This window comes from Oncorhynchus gorbuscha, linkage group LG18, assembly GCF_021184085.1.
Source record: "Oncorhynchus gorbuscha isolate QuinsamMale2020 ecotype Even-year linkage group LG18, OgorEven_v1.0, whole genome shotgun sequence".
NCBI lineage: Eukaryota > Metazoa > Chordata > Actinopteri > Salmoniformes > Salmonidae > Oncorhynchus > Oncorhynchus gorbuscha.
This window is the reverse complement of record NC_060190.1, coordinates 13,624,768-13,641,115: the sequence shown is the minus strand read 5'-3', so window position 1 is coordinate 13,641,115 and position 16,348 is coordinate 13,624,768. Positions and strand designations below refer to the sequence as shown.

The 16,348-nt window shown below is 42.0% G+C and overlaps 1 protein-coding gene across 1 annotated transcript; it reads left to right on the top strand.

Annotated features, from left to right (window-relative positions):
- si:ch211-69b7.6 (neuroblast differentiation-associated protein AHNAK) lies at positions 1 to 16,150 on the top strand. Its single transcript, XM_046309758.1, has 4 exons — positions 1 to 158; positions 6,538 to 6,658; positions 6,806 to 6,978; positions 7,409 to 16,150. The coding sequence occupies exons 1-4, from the start codon at positions 147 to 149 to the stop codon at positions 15,845 to 15,847; spliced, it is 8,745 nt and encodes a 2,914-aa protein (XP_046165714.1). The 5' UTR covers positions 1 to 146; the 3' UTR covers positions 15,848 to 16,150.
- The last annotated feature ends 198 nt before the right edge of the window (positions 16,151 to 16,348 follow it).

The window sequence follows — 16,348 nt, the reverse complement described above, 5'->3', positions numbered from 1 at the left end:
ATGCTTTCACTGACTGAGGCACGGGGTAGGCAGTCCTACAGGAGTAAGCAGCAGAAACCGATAACACTGTGTCACAACTCTCTCACATTGGCGGTTAAACTTTTCAATGGCTGAATAACAAGAGCAAACCCAGTCAAAATTGCCCAATGGAGCCTAAGGTAAGAGTCGTCAACTTTTGCTTAAGTACTCCATCCAGACTATATGGTGCCAAGTACTATTGCTTTGTTTAAGAAGTCCACAATGATGTAATCGTTGTAGTAGCTGGATGAGTGTCAAGTTTGCAACAGTATGTGCAGGTTTGTAATGCAAATGTCTACAGTAACTATTGGCATGGATCATGTTTTAATATGCTGATGTGAAACATACCTGAAAAAAAATATTAAGAATGCATGTAGAGTAGGAGAAGCCATAGATTTTGAAGAGACACTCTGAATTGGCATATTTTTTGTACAGTAGTATGTGCAGTACAGTACATATTAAAAGTTAAATATTCACATGCATACAGTTTGTCTTGAGTCAAAAGAGAGTCCATAAAATACAACTTTTAGACTTAGAGAAAATCTCAGTCAGCCTGTAATCTCTTACAGCTCTGCACAATGTGAATGAAAGTCAAATAAGGGGAATTATTTTAACAGAGTAATTGTCATGTTTCATAAAGTATGATTGCAGCTTTTAGCTTACTGTCAGTCCACTCTTCTTTGAGTGCAAATACAGGTAACTGCCAAAATAAAGGAAACACCAACATAAAGTGTCTTAATAGGGAGTTGGGCCGCCACGAGCCACATTAGATTCAATGCACCCTGGCATAGATTCTACAAGAGTCTGCTGGGACTCTATTGGAGGGATGAGGCACCATTCTTCCTCAAGAAAGTCTGTCATTTGATGTTTTGTTGATAGTGTTGGAAAACGCCGTCTTGGGCGCCACTCCAGAATCTCCCATAAGTTTTCCATTGGGTTGAGATCTGGTGACTGAGACTGCCATGGCATTTAGTTTACATTGTTTTCATGCTCATCAAACCATTCAGTGACCACTCGGGCCCTGTGAATGAGGGCATTTTCATCCTATGGGGGCATAGCCATAGTAGCCAAAATGGAAGAATAGCCATGGTAGCCAAAATAATGGCTTGCCCAGCTTTTGTTATATACATGATGTTATGTTAATTGCTTAATTAACTCAGGAACCAGGAACCTTTTGCAGCACTGAGCAAATTTCAGCATTGTGACATTTCCGTGCAACCTCCAGTGTGCATTTACTGTGAACACTGGCTTTTCAAAGATGTCTATATAACACTGAGGCTGTTCCTGCTTTAAGTTTTAACAGTGGCCAAATAGGCTACTGAAGCTATTTGATCATAATGTGGGCCTACCAGACGGTGGCAGTCAGTGCCATTTAAGATGAGGGAGGATGATTTTTTTTTCATGAGTAGGCCTTATTTCTATTACAGCATATTGGATGACTGTCATTCATATTCCATTCACCCAGTTCATTGTAACTGCGATAGATTTAGGCTACTACATGATACTCCCTATACCCATCATGAGGTTGCTACAACCTAGCCTATTGAACGAAAGTTTACAACGTAGGTGCACACAGGTCGAGAGAAAAATGTTAGATGACAGACAGTGACACATGAACACACAGTGACACATTTAATACAGTGTAATCATTAGTCCAACACTTGCATACGAGAGTTTCTATTGGACAAATGTTTATTCCCGTTTTGATCCAGTTTGCTTCCGTTTAATAAACATTTTTCAACAGAATCTGCAGAACAAATACACCCCTGATCATGCTAAAACACAGTTCACTTTCGTAGCAGCCATGTTGTATTCCTTCTCGCATGTATGCGCTCTCCTGCTCTCACTGTTTCCCTTCGCTTATGGACTTCAATGCACAACACAGCTGTATGTGACCAGGCAAAAAAAAATATTTCAATGCCAAACCATATCATACCCGCTACACACAGCCTACACCATATTAGCTAAAGGAACGTAATAGTCAGCATAGCTAACATAACTAATGTGTTAGTAAACCCACTAGGATCATGAAGTAACGTTACAGTGTGCAGTAAGTAATCAGTTTAAGACTTACACTGGCAGTCCGCGGTGGTAATAAATTAGTTAAAACAAAAGCTTACCTTGACTTGGAAGAGTTCCAATGTTGTGTTGGATAGTCATAGCCACAGTAGCTAGCTAACATAGCATCCCTCTGTTTGAGCAGGGTGTTTGAGTAGGCTAAACTAGCTAGCTGCATTTGCTAGCTAAGTCAGTGAAACTGAAAGGGGAAAAAATAGGAATTCTCTCTATCTCTCTCTTACTTCTCCTTCATTTTGGAAGAAATACATTTGTTCAAAACTGTTCAAATATTGTCTTTCTCTGTCGGAGTCAACTATTCACAACATTTTATGCACTGCAGTGCTAGATCCTTTAATTGGGTGAACAACATGTCAGTTCGGGCTCCAAGAGTTCTGATAGGTTGATCGACGTCCTCCAGCTGTTGTCATAATTCATGTTTAAGCCTATTGAATGTGGAGGGAAACATGAACCTCCTAGGTTTTGCATTGAAGTCAATGTATCCAGAAGAGAATGGAAGCTAGCTGTCCTCCGGATACACCATGGTGGTACCCTACAGAGTGCTGATGAGGCTACTGTAGACCTTCATTTCCAAATAATGTGTTTTAATTAATTATTTGGTGATGTGATTATATTTAGTATAGTTTTATAATGTGTTTATTTTATGAAACTCACTGAGGATGGTCCTCCCCTTCCTCCTCTGACTCCACTGCTACCAGAGTAACCTGCCATCAAAAACAATGGAGAACTCCATCCCATAACATTTTAACATGAAAATAGCTGTTTTATCATTCAGCCTACAGTAGCAGCCGATGTGTGGTGTTCAATGTCGGCCAACATTCCATGAGACTTTTGAAAACAACATGCAGTGCTTGACATCAACCTGTTTATCCACTTGTCCTTCAGACAAGGGAGTGGACTGAAAATGTAGGTTGTTGTTTGATCCAAGAAACCACTTTACAAAATAAAATGCATGATTATTTCCATACCAGACAAATGATGCTACCCTCTGCCTATTTGCTACTGAGCTTATTAAAGCCTATCTCAAAATACAACATTCCCCCTTAAGACAAAAGAAAATCTCTTTACCTGACTGAGGGGGGGGGGGCAATGCAAATAGTCTGGGTAGCCATTTTATTAGCCGTTCAGGAGTCTTATGGCTTGGGGGTAGAAGCTGTTTAGAAGCCTCTTGGACCTAAGACTTGGTGCTCCGATACCGTTTGCCATGCGTTAACAGAGAGAACAGTCTAACAGAGAGAACAGTCCAGGGTGGCTGGATTCTTTGAAATCACCGCCTGGTATAGAGGTCCTGGATGGCAGGAAACTTGGCCCCGGTAATGTACTGGGCCTTACGCACTATTCTCTGTAGTGACTTGCGGTCGGAGGCCTAGCAGTTGCCATACCAGGCAGTGATGCAACCCGTCAGGATGCTCTCGATGGTGCAGCTGTATAACCTTTTGAGGATCTGAGGACCCATGACAAATCTGTTCAGTCTCCTGAGGGGGGATAGGTTTTCTCGTGCCTTCCCAATGACTGTCTTGGTGTGCTTGGACCATGTTAGTTTGTTGGTGATGTGGACGCCAAGGAACTTGAAGCTCTCAACCTGCTCCACTACAGGCCTGTCGGTGAGAATGGGGGCGTGCTCAGTCCTCCTTTTCCTGTAGTCCACAATCATCTCCTTTGTCTTGATCAAGTTGAGGGAGAGGTTGTTTCCTTGCACCACACGGTAAGGTCTCTGACCTCCTCCCTATAGGCTGTCTTATCTTTGTCAGTGATCAGGCCTACCACTGTTGTGTCATCAGCAAACTTAATGATGGTGTTGGAGTCGAGCCTGGCCGTGCAGTCATGAGTGAACAGGGAGTACAGTAGGGGACTGAGGTGGCACCCCTGAGGGGCCCCTGTGTTGAAGGCGGATGTGGCGGATGTGTTGTTACCTACCCTTACCATCTGGGGGCGGCACATCAGGAAGTCCAGGATCCAGTTGCAGAGGGAGGTGTTTAGTCCCAGGGTCCTTAGCTTAGTGATGAGCTTTGAGGGCACTATGGTGTTGAATGCTGAGCTGTAGTCAATGAATAGCATTTTCACATAGGTGTTCCTTTTGTCCAGGTGTGAAAGGGCAGTGTGGAGTGCAATAGAGATTGCATCATCTGTGGATCTGTTGGTGCAGTATGCAAATTGGAGTGGGTTTCTGGGATAATGGTGTTGGTGTGAGCCATTCAAAGCATTTCATGGCTACAGTCATTAGTGCTACGGGTTGGTAGTCATTTAGGCAGGTTACCTTAGTGTTCTTGGACACATATGGTGGTCTGCTTGAAACATGTTGGTATTAAAGACTGAGACAGGGAGAGGTTGAAAATGTCAGTGAAGACACTTGCCAGTTGGTCAGCGCATGCTCGGAGTATACGTCCTGGTAATCCACCTGGCCCTGCGGAATGTTGACCTGTTTAAAGGTCTTACTCACATCAGCTGCGGAGAGCATGATCACAAAGTCATCCGGAACAGCTGTTGCTCTCATGCATGTTTCAGTGTTACTTGCTTCGTAGCGAACATAGAAGTTATTTAGCTTGTCTGGTAGGCTATTGTGTCACTGGGCAGCTCTCAGCTGTGCTTCCCTTTGTAGTCTGTAATCGTTTGCAAGCCCTGCCACATCCGACGAGCATCGGAGCCGGTGTAGCACGTTTCGATCTTAGTCCTGTATTGATGTTTTGCCTGTTTGATATGTTCTTCTGGGGGCATTGAAGGATTTCTTATGAGTTTCTGTGTTAGAGTCCCGTTCCTTGAAAGCGGCAGCTCTACCCTTTAGCTCAGAGCGAATGTTGACTGTAATCCATGGCTTCTGGTTGGAGTATGTACGTACAGTCACTGTGGGGACGAAGTCCTCGATGCACTTATTGACAAAGCCAGTGAGTGTGGTGTACTCCTCAATACCATCGGAAGAATCCTGGAGCATATTCCAGTCTGTGCTAGTAAAACAGTCCTGTAGTTTAGCATCTGCTTCATCTGACCACTTTATTATAGACCGAGTCAGTGGTGCTTCCTGCTTGAATTTTTGCTTGTAAGCAGGAATCAGGAGGATATAATTATGGTCAGATATGCCAAATGGAGGGCAAGGGAGAGCTTTGAACGCGTCTCTGTGTGTGGAGTAAAGGTGGTCTAGAATCTTTTTCCCTCTGGTTGCACATGTAACATGCTGATAAAAATGAGGTAAAACTGATGTAAGTTTCCTGCTGGGTTTTTCACACTCAACCATTGCCAGTGTGTATTAAGAATGGTCCCCCACCCAAAGGACATCCAGCCAACTTGACACAACCGTGGGAAGCATTCAAATCAAAATCAAATCAAATGTATTTATATAGCCCTGCGTACATCAGCTGATATCTCAAAGTGCTGTACAGAAACCCAGCCTAAAACCCCAAACAGCAAGCAATGCAGGTGTAGAAGCACGGTGGCTAGGAAAAACTAGAAAGGCCAAAACCTAGGAAGAAACCTAGAGAGGAACCAAGCATTGGAGTCAACATGGGCCAACATCCCTGTGGAACACTTTCGACACCTTGTAGAGTCCATGCCCCAAACAATTGAGGCTGATCTGAGGGCAAAATGGGAGTGCATTAGGTGTTCCTAATGTTTGGTATACTCAGTGTAGTTTAGTAAATCTGAGTGATTCATATTTTTACATATTCATATTTTGGAGGTATTTGATGATGATTAAGTAAATTATGATTATTGTGGTCATTGTGGAATTGGTAGCAAAGCACACAATGTATTGCTCATAGAGCAGCAGTGTCACTAAGCATGTGACACAAATCACTTACACAACGTATACTGTTTACAAATAACTTCATTTGAGCCCCTGCCCAGCAAGCTTTTCATAATAGAAAGTGGTGGGTGTGGTCACTTCTGAGTGTACACCCAACTATAGTGCACTTGTATTTCCATGGACAATCTTGTTCCTGTTGTTCCCTCCATCTCCCAAAGCCACACCTCAAATACCTCAAAGGTGCAGCTACCTGGGTGTCAACCATGTACCTATTTGCTTACGTAAACAGGCTACCTCTCCATAGCCCCTCTTTAGTTGTATCAGCTGATTTTGGTCTTTATGGTAAAACGAGCTGTGCCATTATTGTATTTGTTTGTAGTTTTTATTCTGGAGTGGAAATATTACCTTTCTTTGCATTTGATACTCTTGAAGGCTATGAAAGTATGCTGCAATATTTAGGCCTATATGATTTGATAATTATAGAATGAAACTAAGCAACATCTAAGCAACAGGAAATGTACTTTTTGAAAAACACCTATGCCCCAACATTGCTTTCTGGAAGTGAATTCTATTTTTAAAATCTATTTTTTTTAAACGATTGTAAATAACATTTTTAAGTTCATTGTTGAAATTCTACTTGATGTTTGGGTTATTGAAACATGAGCAATGCTGATGCTACACACCTACCTTTGTATATCTGCTTTTAGCCTGGTCACCGGAGGAGAAGGAGTCTGTCTGAGGGGCTGATGCTGGAGGAATCAGAAAAGGGAGGATTGGTCGTCTCCAGCATTGTCGGTGGCTCTTCTGGCAATCAGGGTCTCAAAGAAGGTATGAGTCTCTTATTTAATGTATACACTTTATGTTGTGGTACTTACATTTCTTTGAGAAAATGTAAAATTTCACATTTTGGATTGTTGTCTGAATTTTGTGGAACAGTAAAATACAGTGTAACAGTGAAGATATTTATTTTTTCAGGAGATGAAATTGTGGGTGCCACGATCAACTTTGACCAACTTTCGAAAGACGATGTGTTGAAAATACTGAAGCTGATGGATGATAATGGATTTGATGAGAAGGTTCAGGTTCTGACGAAAAATTATTTGAGCAAGAGTATGGGGACCTTGGACAGCATCAAAGCACCAGAGGAGGTTTGTGGAATATAGTTAGTAAATAGAATAAGTAGGGGGGAAATTATTTCAGAAGGTTACTGGATAAAATATGTTGTTTGTTAAAGGGTCAGTTTGAGATGTTGCCAATGAAGCCCTTTATTTACTTCCCCAGAGTCAGATAACCTTGTGGATACCATTTTTATGTCTCTGTGTGTAGTTTGAAGGAAGTTGCTAACTAGCATTAGCGCAATGACTGAAAGCTAGCATGCTAGCTTTCCTGTAGAATTTCCAGTCATTGCCATAATGCTAGTTAGCATTGGCCCAGTAAAACTACCTCCAACTTCCTTCATACTGGAGGCAAAGACATAAAAATTGTATCCACGAGTTCATCTGACTCTGGGGAGGTTGATAAAGGGCTTCATTGCCAACATCTTGAACTGTCCCTTTAAGGATTGGTTTCTCTTCACAGATGCTGAAGGATTCATATAATAGACTCTACAATGCCAAAATAAATAGGTTCATGACGGGTGACAGTCCTGGACAACCTGCAGGTGCTGGGGAAAGAGGCTCCCATAATGGACAGGTGAAGGGCAAGGGACCGGGATCTCTCTGGGACAAGCCTAAAGTGAAAGGTGACCTCAAACTCCCTGTCCTCACCACGGATTACCCAGTTGTGGAGGCACCCAAAGTAGATGCTCCTACCTACCTAGAGTCTCCAGACCTCAAATTCTCTGCTCCAAAGTTAAAGGTGCCTAAACTTGATGTCAAAGGCGAGGTACCTGATGCTCGCGGTGGAGAACTTTCATTGCCTAATGCCAACATTAGTACATCAGATCTCTCCCTGCCTCATTTGAATGGGTCACTAAACATTGATGCTCCATCAGTTAACCTGGAAAGGCCAAATCTTGAAACTGATATAGATGCTATGTCTTTGCCCGAAGTTGACCTCAAATGCCCTGATCTTGACCTGAAAGTTATAGATCCACTTCCCAAAGTTGTAGGGGATATCAATGTCCCAGAAGCAGAGCTCAATCTACCAGAGGAGGTTGTCCCTGGACCTACTTTAAATATCAATGCCCCAATGTTTGATATTGAAAGAGGCAAAAAAATTAAAATGCCCAAATTTAAGATACCTGACTTGGGTCTCTCTGGACCCAGAGTAAATGTACCCAGCCTTGAGGTTGATACACCAAATATGAGGATCCCAGATAAAGATATGCTTGGAGTTCATTTTAAAGGTCCCCAAAGAGACCTACAAACACCAGATGTTAATCTCAAAAGTCCTAATCTAGATCTGCAAGCCCCAGATGTCAGCATAATGAATATGCCATCAAGTAAAATCAGAGTCTGGTCCTCCAAGAAACTGAAAACCCCCAACCTTGATGTGGATCATCCCTCTGGTTATTTTGAATTGCCTAAGGTTAAGCTCTCTCACACAGTACCAAAAGGACCAGATTTAGACATTGATGCAGTTTTAAAGACACCAAACATGCATCTTAAAACCTCTTTGATTGGTGCTCCTGACCTGAATGACCCTGATCTAGATTTACCTTCAGTAGACCTTAAAGGTCCCAAAATAGATCTAGAGTTACCAGATGCAAATATTGGTATCCCATCTGGGAAGATCAAAAGACTAAGTCTTGGTATGCCTGACTTTAATATATCTGGACCAAGAGTTCGGACTCCAGACCTGGACCTCTCAGCGGCTGAGATGTGTCCATTAGACGTCCGTCTGCCTGACCTCAGTATTCAAGATATTGACATACCCTCAGGTAAATTCAAACTACAGGAACCACATGCAGAACTCAAAGCACCTGATTTCAATGTGGATGCCTCCTCTGGTAAACTGAAGATGCCCAAATTTGGGTTATCTGGCCTAAAAAGACCAGATCTGGGCATTGATGCTGATGTAAAAACACCAAAGGTAAGTCTCAAAGCTCCCAAGATAAAAGGTGGGCTTGATGCGCCTGACTTGAATTTACCCACAGTCAACCTGAAAGCACCTAAATTAGAAATAAACACTCCAGATATTGACATTGATGCACCCTCAGAAAAATTCAAAATGCCAAAGTTTAAGATGCCTAAATTTGCCCTTTCGGGCCCTAAAGGGCCTGAGGTTGGCATTGATGGAGACTTGGATGGACCAGATCTGAGCTTATTATCTTCCAAACGACCAGACTTGGATGTTGGTAGCCCATCTGGAAAATTAAAGATGCCAAGTTTAAAGATGCCAGACTTTGGCTTCACAGGGCCAGATGTACGAGGGCCTGACTTTGAGGTAAAGAATCCAGACTTGGATCTTTCAGCCCCCAAGTTTAAAGGGGGAATTAGTCCCCCAGATTTGGATCTGCCAGATGGAGACCTCAAAGGCCCCAAATTAGACCTCAATAAACCAGATGTAAACTTTAATATGCCCTCAAGTAAAGTCAAAGTACCTACATTGAAGAAACCAGAGGTTGATCTGTATGCTCCTGATCTGGACATTAACGGCCCCTCTGGTAAACTGAAAATGCCCACATTTGGGCTGTCTGGTAAAATGTCAAAATCTCCCAAATTAAATCTTAAAGCTCCAAAGATGAAGGGGGGAATTGATTTTCCAGATCTGAATTTACCAGATTCTGACCTCAAAGCCCCTAAACTAGATGTGAATGCTCCAGATTTCGACATCAATGCACCCTCAGGGAAATTCAAGATGCCTAAATTTGGGCTGTCTGGTACAATGCCAAAATCTCCCAAATTAAATCTTAAAGCTCCAAAGATGAAGGGGGGAATTGATTTTCCAGACCTGAATTTACCAGATGCTGACCTCAAAGCCCCTAAACTAGATGTGAATGCTCCAGATTTCGACATCAATGCACCCTCAGGGAAATTCAAGATGCCTAAATTTGGGCTGTCTGGTACAATGCCAAAATCTCCCAAATTAAATCTTAAAGCTCCAAAGATGAAGGGGGGAATTGATTTTCCAGACCTGAATTTACCAGATGCTGACCTCAAAGCCCCTAAACTAGATGTGAATGCTCCAGATTTCGACATCAATGCACCCTCAGGGAAATTCAAGATGCCTAAATTTGGGCTGTCTGGTACAATGCCAAAATCTCCCAAATTAAATCTTAAAGCTCCAAAAATGAAGGGGGGAATTGATTTTCCAGACCTGAATTTACCAGATGCTGACCTCAAAGCCCCTAAACTAGATGTGAATGCTCCAGATTTCGACATCAATGCACCCTCAGGGAAATTCAAGATGCCTAAATTTGGGCTGTCTGGTACAATGCCAAAATCTCCCAAATTAAATCTTAAAGCTCCAAAGATGAAGGGGGGAATTGATTTTCCAGACCTGAATTTACCAGATGCTGACCTCAAAGCCCCTAAACTAGATGTGAATGCTCCAGATTTCGACATCAATGCACCCTCAGGGAAATTCAAGATGCCTAAATTTGGGCTGTCTGGTACAATGCCAAAATCTCCCAAATTAAATCTTAAAGCTCCAAAGATGAAGGGGGGAATTGATTTTCCAGACCTGAATTTACCAGATGCTGACCTCAAAGCCCCTAAACTAGATGTGAATGCTCCAGATTTCGACATCAATGCACCCTCAGGGAAATTCAAGATGCCTAAATTTGGGCTGTCTGGTACAATGCCAAAATCTCCCAACTTAAATCTTAAAGCTCCAAAGATGAAGGGGGGAATTGATTTTCCAGACCTGAATTTACCAGATGCTGACCTCAAAGCCCCTAAACTAGATGTGAATGCTCCAGATTTCGACATCAATGCACCCTCAGGGAAATTCAAGATGCCTAAATTTGGGCTGTCTGGTACAATGCCAAAATCTCCCAAATTAAATCTTAAAGCTCCAAAGATGAAGGGGGGAATTGATTTTCCAGACCTGAATTTACCAGATGCTGACCTCAAAGCCCCTAAACTAGATGTGAATGCTCCAGATTTCGACATCAATGCACCCTCAGGGAAATTCAAGATGCCTAAATTTGGGCTGTCTGGTACAATGCCAAAATCTCCCAAATTAAATCTTAAAGCTCCAAAGATGAAGGGGGGAATTGATTTTCCAGACCTGAATTTACCAGATGCTGACCTCAAAGTCCCTAAACTAGATGTGAATGCTCCAGATTTCGACATCAATGCACCCTCAGGGAAATTCAAGATGCCTAAATTTGGGCTGTCTGGTACAATGCCAAAATCTCCCAAATTAAATCTTAAAGCTCCAAAAATGAAGGGGGGAATTGATTTTCCAGACCTGAATTTACCAGATGCTGACCTCAAAGCCCCTAAACTAGATGTGAATGCTCCAGATTTCGACATCAATGCACCCTCAGGGAAATTCAAGATGCCTAAATTTGGGCTGTCTGGTACAATGCCAAAATCTCCCAAATTAAATCTTAAAGCTCCAAAGATGAAGGGGGGAATTGATTTTCCAGACCTGAATTTACCAGATGCTGACCTCAAAGCCCCTAAACTAGATGTGAATGCTCCAGATTTCGACATCAATGCACCCTCAGGGAAATTCAAGATGCCTAAATTTGGGCTGTCTGGTACAATGCCAAAATCTCCCAAATTAAATCTTAAAGCTCCAAAGATGAAGGGGGGAATTGATTTTCCAGACCTGAATTTACCAGATGCTGACCTCAAAGCCCCTAAACTAGATGTGAATGCTCCAGATTTCGACATCAATGCACCCTCAGAGAAATTCAAGATGCCTAAATTTGGGCTGTCTGGTACAATGCCAAAATCTCCCAAATTAAATCTTAAAGCTCCAAAAATGAAGGGGGGAATTGATTTTCCAGACCTGAATTTACCAGATGCTGACCTCAAAGCCCCTAAACTAGATGTGAATGCTCCAGATTTCGACATCAATGCACCCTCAGGGAAATTCAAGATGCCTAAATTTGGGCTGTCTGGTACAATGCCAAAATCTCCCAAATTAAATCTTAAAGCTCCAAAGATGAAGGGGGGAATTGATTTTCCAGACCTGAATTTACCAGATGCTGACCTCAAAGCCCCTAAACTAGATGTGAATGCTCCAGATTTCGACATCAATGCACCCTCAGGGAAATTCAAGATGCCTAAATTTGGGCTGTCTGGTACAATGCCAAAATCTCCCAAATTAAATCTTAAAGCTCCAAAGATGAAGGGGGGAATTGATTTTCCAGACCTGAATTTACCAGATGCTGACCTCAAAGCCCCTAAACTAGATGTGAATGCTCCAGATTTCGACATCAATGCACCCTCAGGGAAATTCAAGATGCCTAAATTTGGGCTGTCTGGTACAATGCCAAAATCTCCCAACTTAAATCTTAAAGCTCCAAAGATGAAGGGGGGAATTGATTTTCCAGACCTGAATTTACCAGATGCTGACCTCAAAGCCCCTAAACTAGATGTGAATGCTCCAGATTTCGACATCAATGCACCCTCAGGGAAATTCAAGATGCCTAAATTTGGGCTGTCTGGTACAATGCCAAAATCTCCCAAATTAAATCTTAAAGCTCCAAAGATGAAGGGGGGAATTGATTTTCCAGACCTGAATTTACCAGATGCTGACCTCAAAGCCCCTAAACTAGATGTGAATGCTCCAGATTTCGACATCAATGCACCCTCAGGGAAATTCAAGATGCCTAAATTTGGGCTGTCTGGTACAATGCCAAAATCTCCCAAATTAAATCTTAAAGCTCCAAAGATGAAGGGGGGAATTGATTTTCCAGACCTGAATTTACCAGATGCTGACCTCAAAGCCCCTAAACTAGATGTGAATGCTCCAGATTTCGACATCAATGCACCCTCAGGGAAATTCAAGATGCCTAAATTTGGGCTGTCTGGTACAATGCCAAAATCTCCCAAATTAAATCTTAAAGCTCCAAAGATGAAGGGGGGAATTGATTTTCCAGACCTGAATTTACCAGATGCTGACCTCAAAGCCCCTAAACTAGATGTGAATGCTCCAGATTTCGACATCAATGCACCCTCAGGGAAATTCAAGATGCCTAAATTTGGGCTGTCTGGTACAATGCCAAAATCTCCCAAATTAAATCTTAAAGCTCCAAAGATGAAGGGGGGAATTGATTTTCCAGACCTGAATTTACCAGATGCTGACCTCAAAGCCCCTAAACTAGATGTGAATGCTCCAGATTTCGACATCAATGCACCCTCAGGGAAATTCAAGATGCCTAAATTTGGGCTGTCTGGTACAATGCCAAAATCTCCCAAATTAAATCTTAAAGCTCCAAAGATGAAGGGGGGAATTGATTTTCCAGACCTGAATTTACCAGATGCTGACCTCAAAGCCCCTAAACTAGATGTGAATGCTCCAGATTTCGACATCAATGCACCCTCAGGGAAATTCAAGATGCCTAAATTTGGGCTGTCTGGTACAATGCCAAAATCTCCCAAATTAAATCTTAAAGCTCCAAAGATGAAGGGGGGAATTGATTTTCCAGACCTGAATTTACCAGATGCTGACCTCAAAGCCCCTAAACTAGATGTGAATGCCCCAGATCTCGACATCAATGCACCCTCAGGGAAATTCAAGGTGCCTAAATTCAGAGGCCTAAAGGGACCAAATGTTGACATTAATGGCGCTATAGAGGGACCAGATCTGAACTTGTCATCTCCCAAACTTAAGGGTCCCAAGGCAGACCTAAACCTTCCAGACACTGATATTGACAGGCCATCAGGAAAACTCAAAATGCCAACTTTCAAGATGCCAGATTTAGGATTCTCTGGATCAAAAATTAAGGGGCCTGACTTAAATCTTTCAGCCCCCAAGTTTAAAGGGGGAATAAGTCCCCCAGATTTGGATCTGCCACATGTAGACCTCAAAGGCCCCAAACTAGACCTCAATGCACCAGATGTAAACTTTAATGTGCCCTCAGGTAAAGTCAATGTACCTACATTGAAGAAACCAAAGGTTGATCTGAATGCTCCTGATCTGGACATTAACGGCCCCTCTGGTAAACTGAAAATGCCCAAAGTTGGGCTGTCTGGTAAAATGCCAAAATCCACAAAACTGAATCTCAAATCCCCAAAGATAAAGGGGGGAATTGATTCCCCAGACATGCATTTACCAGATGCTGACCTCAAAGCCCCTAAACTAGATGTGAATCCCCCAGAACTTGACATAAATGCATCTCCTGGGAAATTTAAAATGCCCAAATTCAGGGGCCTAAAGAGACCAGATGTTGACATTGATGGAGACTTAGAGGGCCCAGATATTAATATCAATACCCCCACAGCTAACCTCAAAGGTCACAAAACAGGTCTAAAAATGCCAGATTTGAAGATGCCTGATTTTGGACTATCTGGCCCAAATGTAGTGTATGATTTACCCAATATTGACCTCTCAGCACCAAAGCTAAAAGGGAGAATCAGTCCCCCAGATTTGAGACTACCTAAGGGTCATATCAGAGGGCCCAAACTAGACCTCAATGCTCCAGATATGCCCTCAGGTAGATTCAGAGTTCCAACCATAGAGAGGCCAAATGATAGCATCAAAACCCCTGATTTGGACATCAACACTCCTTCATTCAAAATGCCCAAAATGCCTAAATTTGTGTTGTCTAGTCCAAAAAGACCAGATCATGACATCAGTGCTGACATAGGTTTTAAATTGTCAAAGATGAAAGGTGGGATTGGTTCACGACACCTGGACCTACCTACAGTTGACCTAGACGCCCCTAAGATAGATGTAGACACTCCAGATATGAACATTGATTCACCCTCTTGGAAATTCAAAATGCCCCACCTCAAAATGCCTAAATTTGGCCTTTCTGGCTTGAAAGGTCCAGATCCTGGAATAGATGGATACATTGATGGACCGGACCTGAGTTTGTCAGCCCCGAATGTAAACACAGGGATCGGTAGTCCAGATTTAGACATAAATGTTCCCTCTGGTAATCTCAAAGGCCCCCAAGCTGATCTCAATTTGCCAGACAGTGACATAGCTATACAATCTGAAAAATTCAAACTGCCATCCTTTAAATTGCCTCAGTTTGGAAGTCCCAATCTAAGGGCAGGTACACATATGGACTTTATGAAAACAAATTACATTTCTCCTCCAAAGGTTAAAGTGAATCTAAAAGCACCAGACTTGAAAGTTAGTCACCCAGATGTCAGCCTGAGCTTACCCAAAGCTGATACCAGAAGCCCAGAATACAAAGTGGCATCTCATAGTAAACGCAGATCTGATATCCCAGGTGGAGCACATATAAAAGTGCAAGCAGAAGACATAGATACAGAAGTGACACTGCCACACACTGATAGGAAGTCTAGAAAGGTCAAAGGAAGGGCCAGTTATCCCATTGCAGATATTGATTTGCCAAAAGTTGAGTATGAAGCTTCTGGTTTGGAACTGAGAGGTTCAGACCTTCATGATCCCACAGGGAAATTAAAAATGCCCAAATCCAAGACTTCTAAATTGGGTAGTCATACAAGAATACTAGACCTTGATATAGACTCAAGTCCTGCCAGTATTAACCCCTCAGTTCCTAAACTCCCACCCCCAAGGTATGGAGTAGAGGTTTCACAGCCAGATTTAAATTTGAGTAGAACTGACCCCAAGGGCAATAAACATCATAGGAAAGCCCCAGCTGGTGAAACCGGCAGAACAAAAAGGAGAAGTCCAAAACAGTCTGAAATTGGAACTTCCATGCCAAATTGTACTCATGGTTCAAACCCCAAAATGTCTGAAGATCAAGAAGGATATTTTGTCACTGTATTTCCCAAACATCTCAAAGGGGATGTACCAGACGGAACTGGGAGCCTGAAAAATCATCACAAGGAAGAGTCAAACCATAGATCTCATACACTCAGAAGTCTCGACTTCAGTGCATCAAATGTGGACCTTGAAGTTCCAGAAGATGAGAACTTAAAAGGGTCAACATTCTGGCTTTCAAAGCTTATATAGCATTCAGACAACTGACTAAATGTCCTTTTAGGTTGGTTTGAATCACAATCTTCTGTTGAAACATAATGCAGGAAATGTCTGTTACATATAAAACAAGCATCAGATTATTTGCACTTATTTGTACTTTTTTAAATGTAAATTAATTGGTATTTGTTATGAAAATGTTGAAAATGAATGTGTAAAGCTTTCTTTTGTCAAGTGATTAAAAAAATGTATGAAAGGTTTGTTATGTTCTGCTGATAAGCTATTTGGTAGTAGTTTTACTCTACACTTGCTACATTGTAATAAAATTACATTTAGTAACTTTTATAAATCTTTGTTTTATCTTTCTTTACATGAATTCAACAAAATTATTCTTCAAAACAACTTCAAAATTCATTAGCCTAGGCTTCATTATTCTGACCAATTCGGACAGTAGGCCTTATCAATAAAATGTATTTATAAAGCCCTTCTTACTGTCAGCTGATGTCACAAAGTGCTGTACAGAAACCCAGCCTAAAA

Coding starts and splice junctions, on each gene's coding strand:
- si:ch211-69b7.6 (XM_046309758.1), top strand. Junction 6,659..6,805: donor CAATCAGGGTCTCAAAGAAG/GTATGAGTCTCT, acceptor TTATTTTTTCAG/GAGATGAAATTGTGGGTGCC. Junction 6,979..7,408: donor GCATCAAAGCACCAGAGGAG/GTTTGTGGAATA, acceptor TTCTCTTCACAG/ATGCTGAAGGATTCATATAA.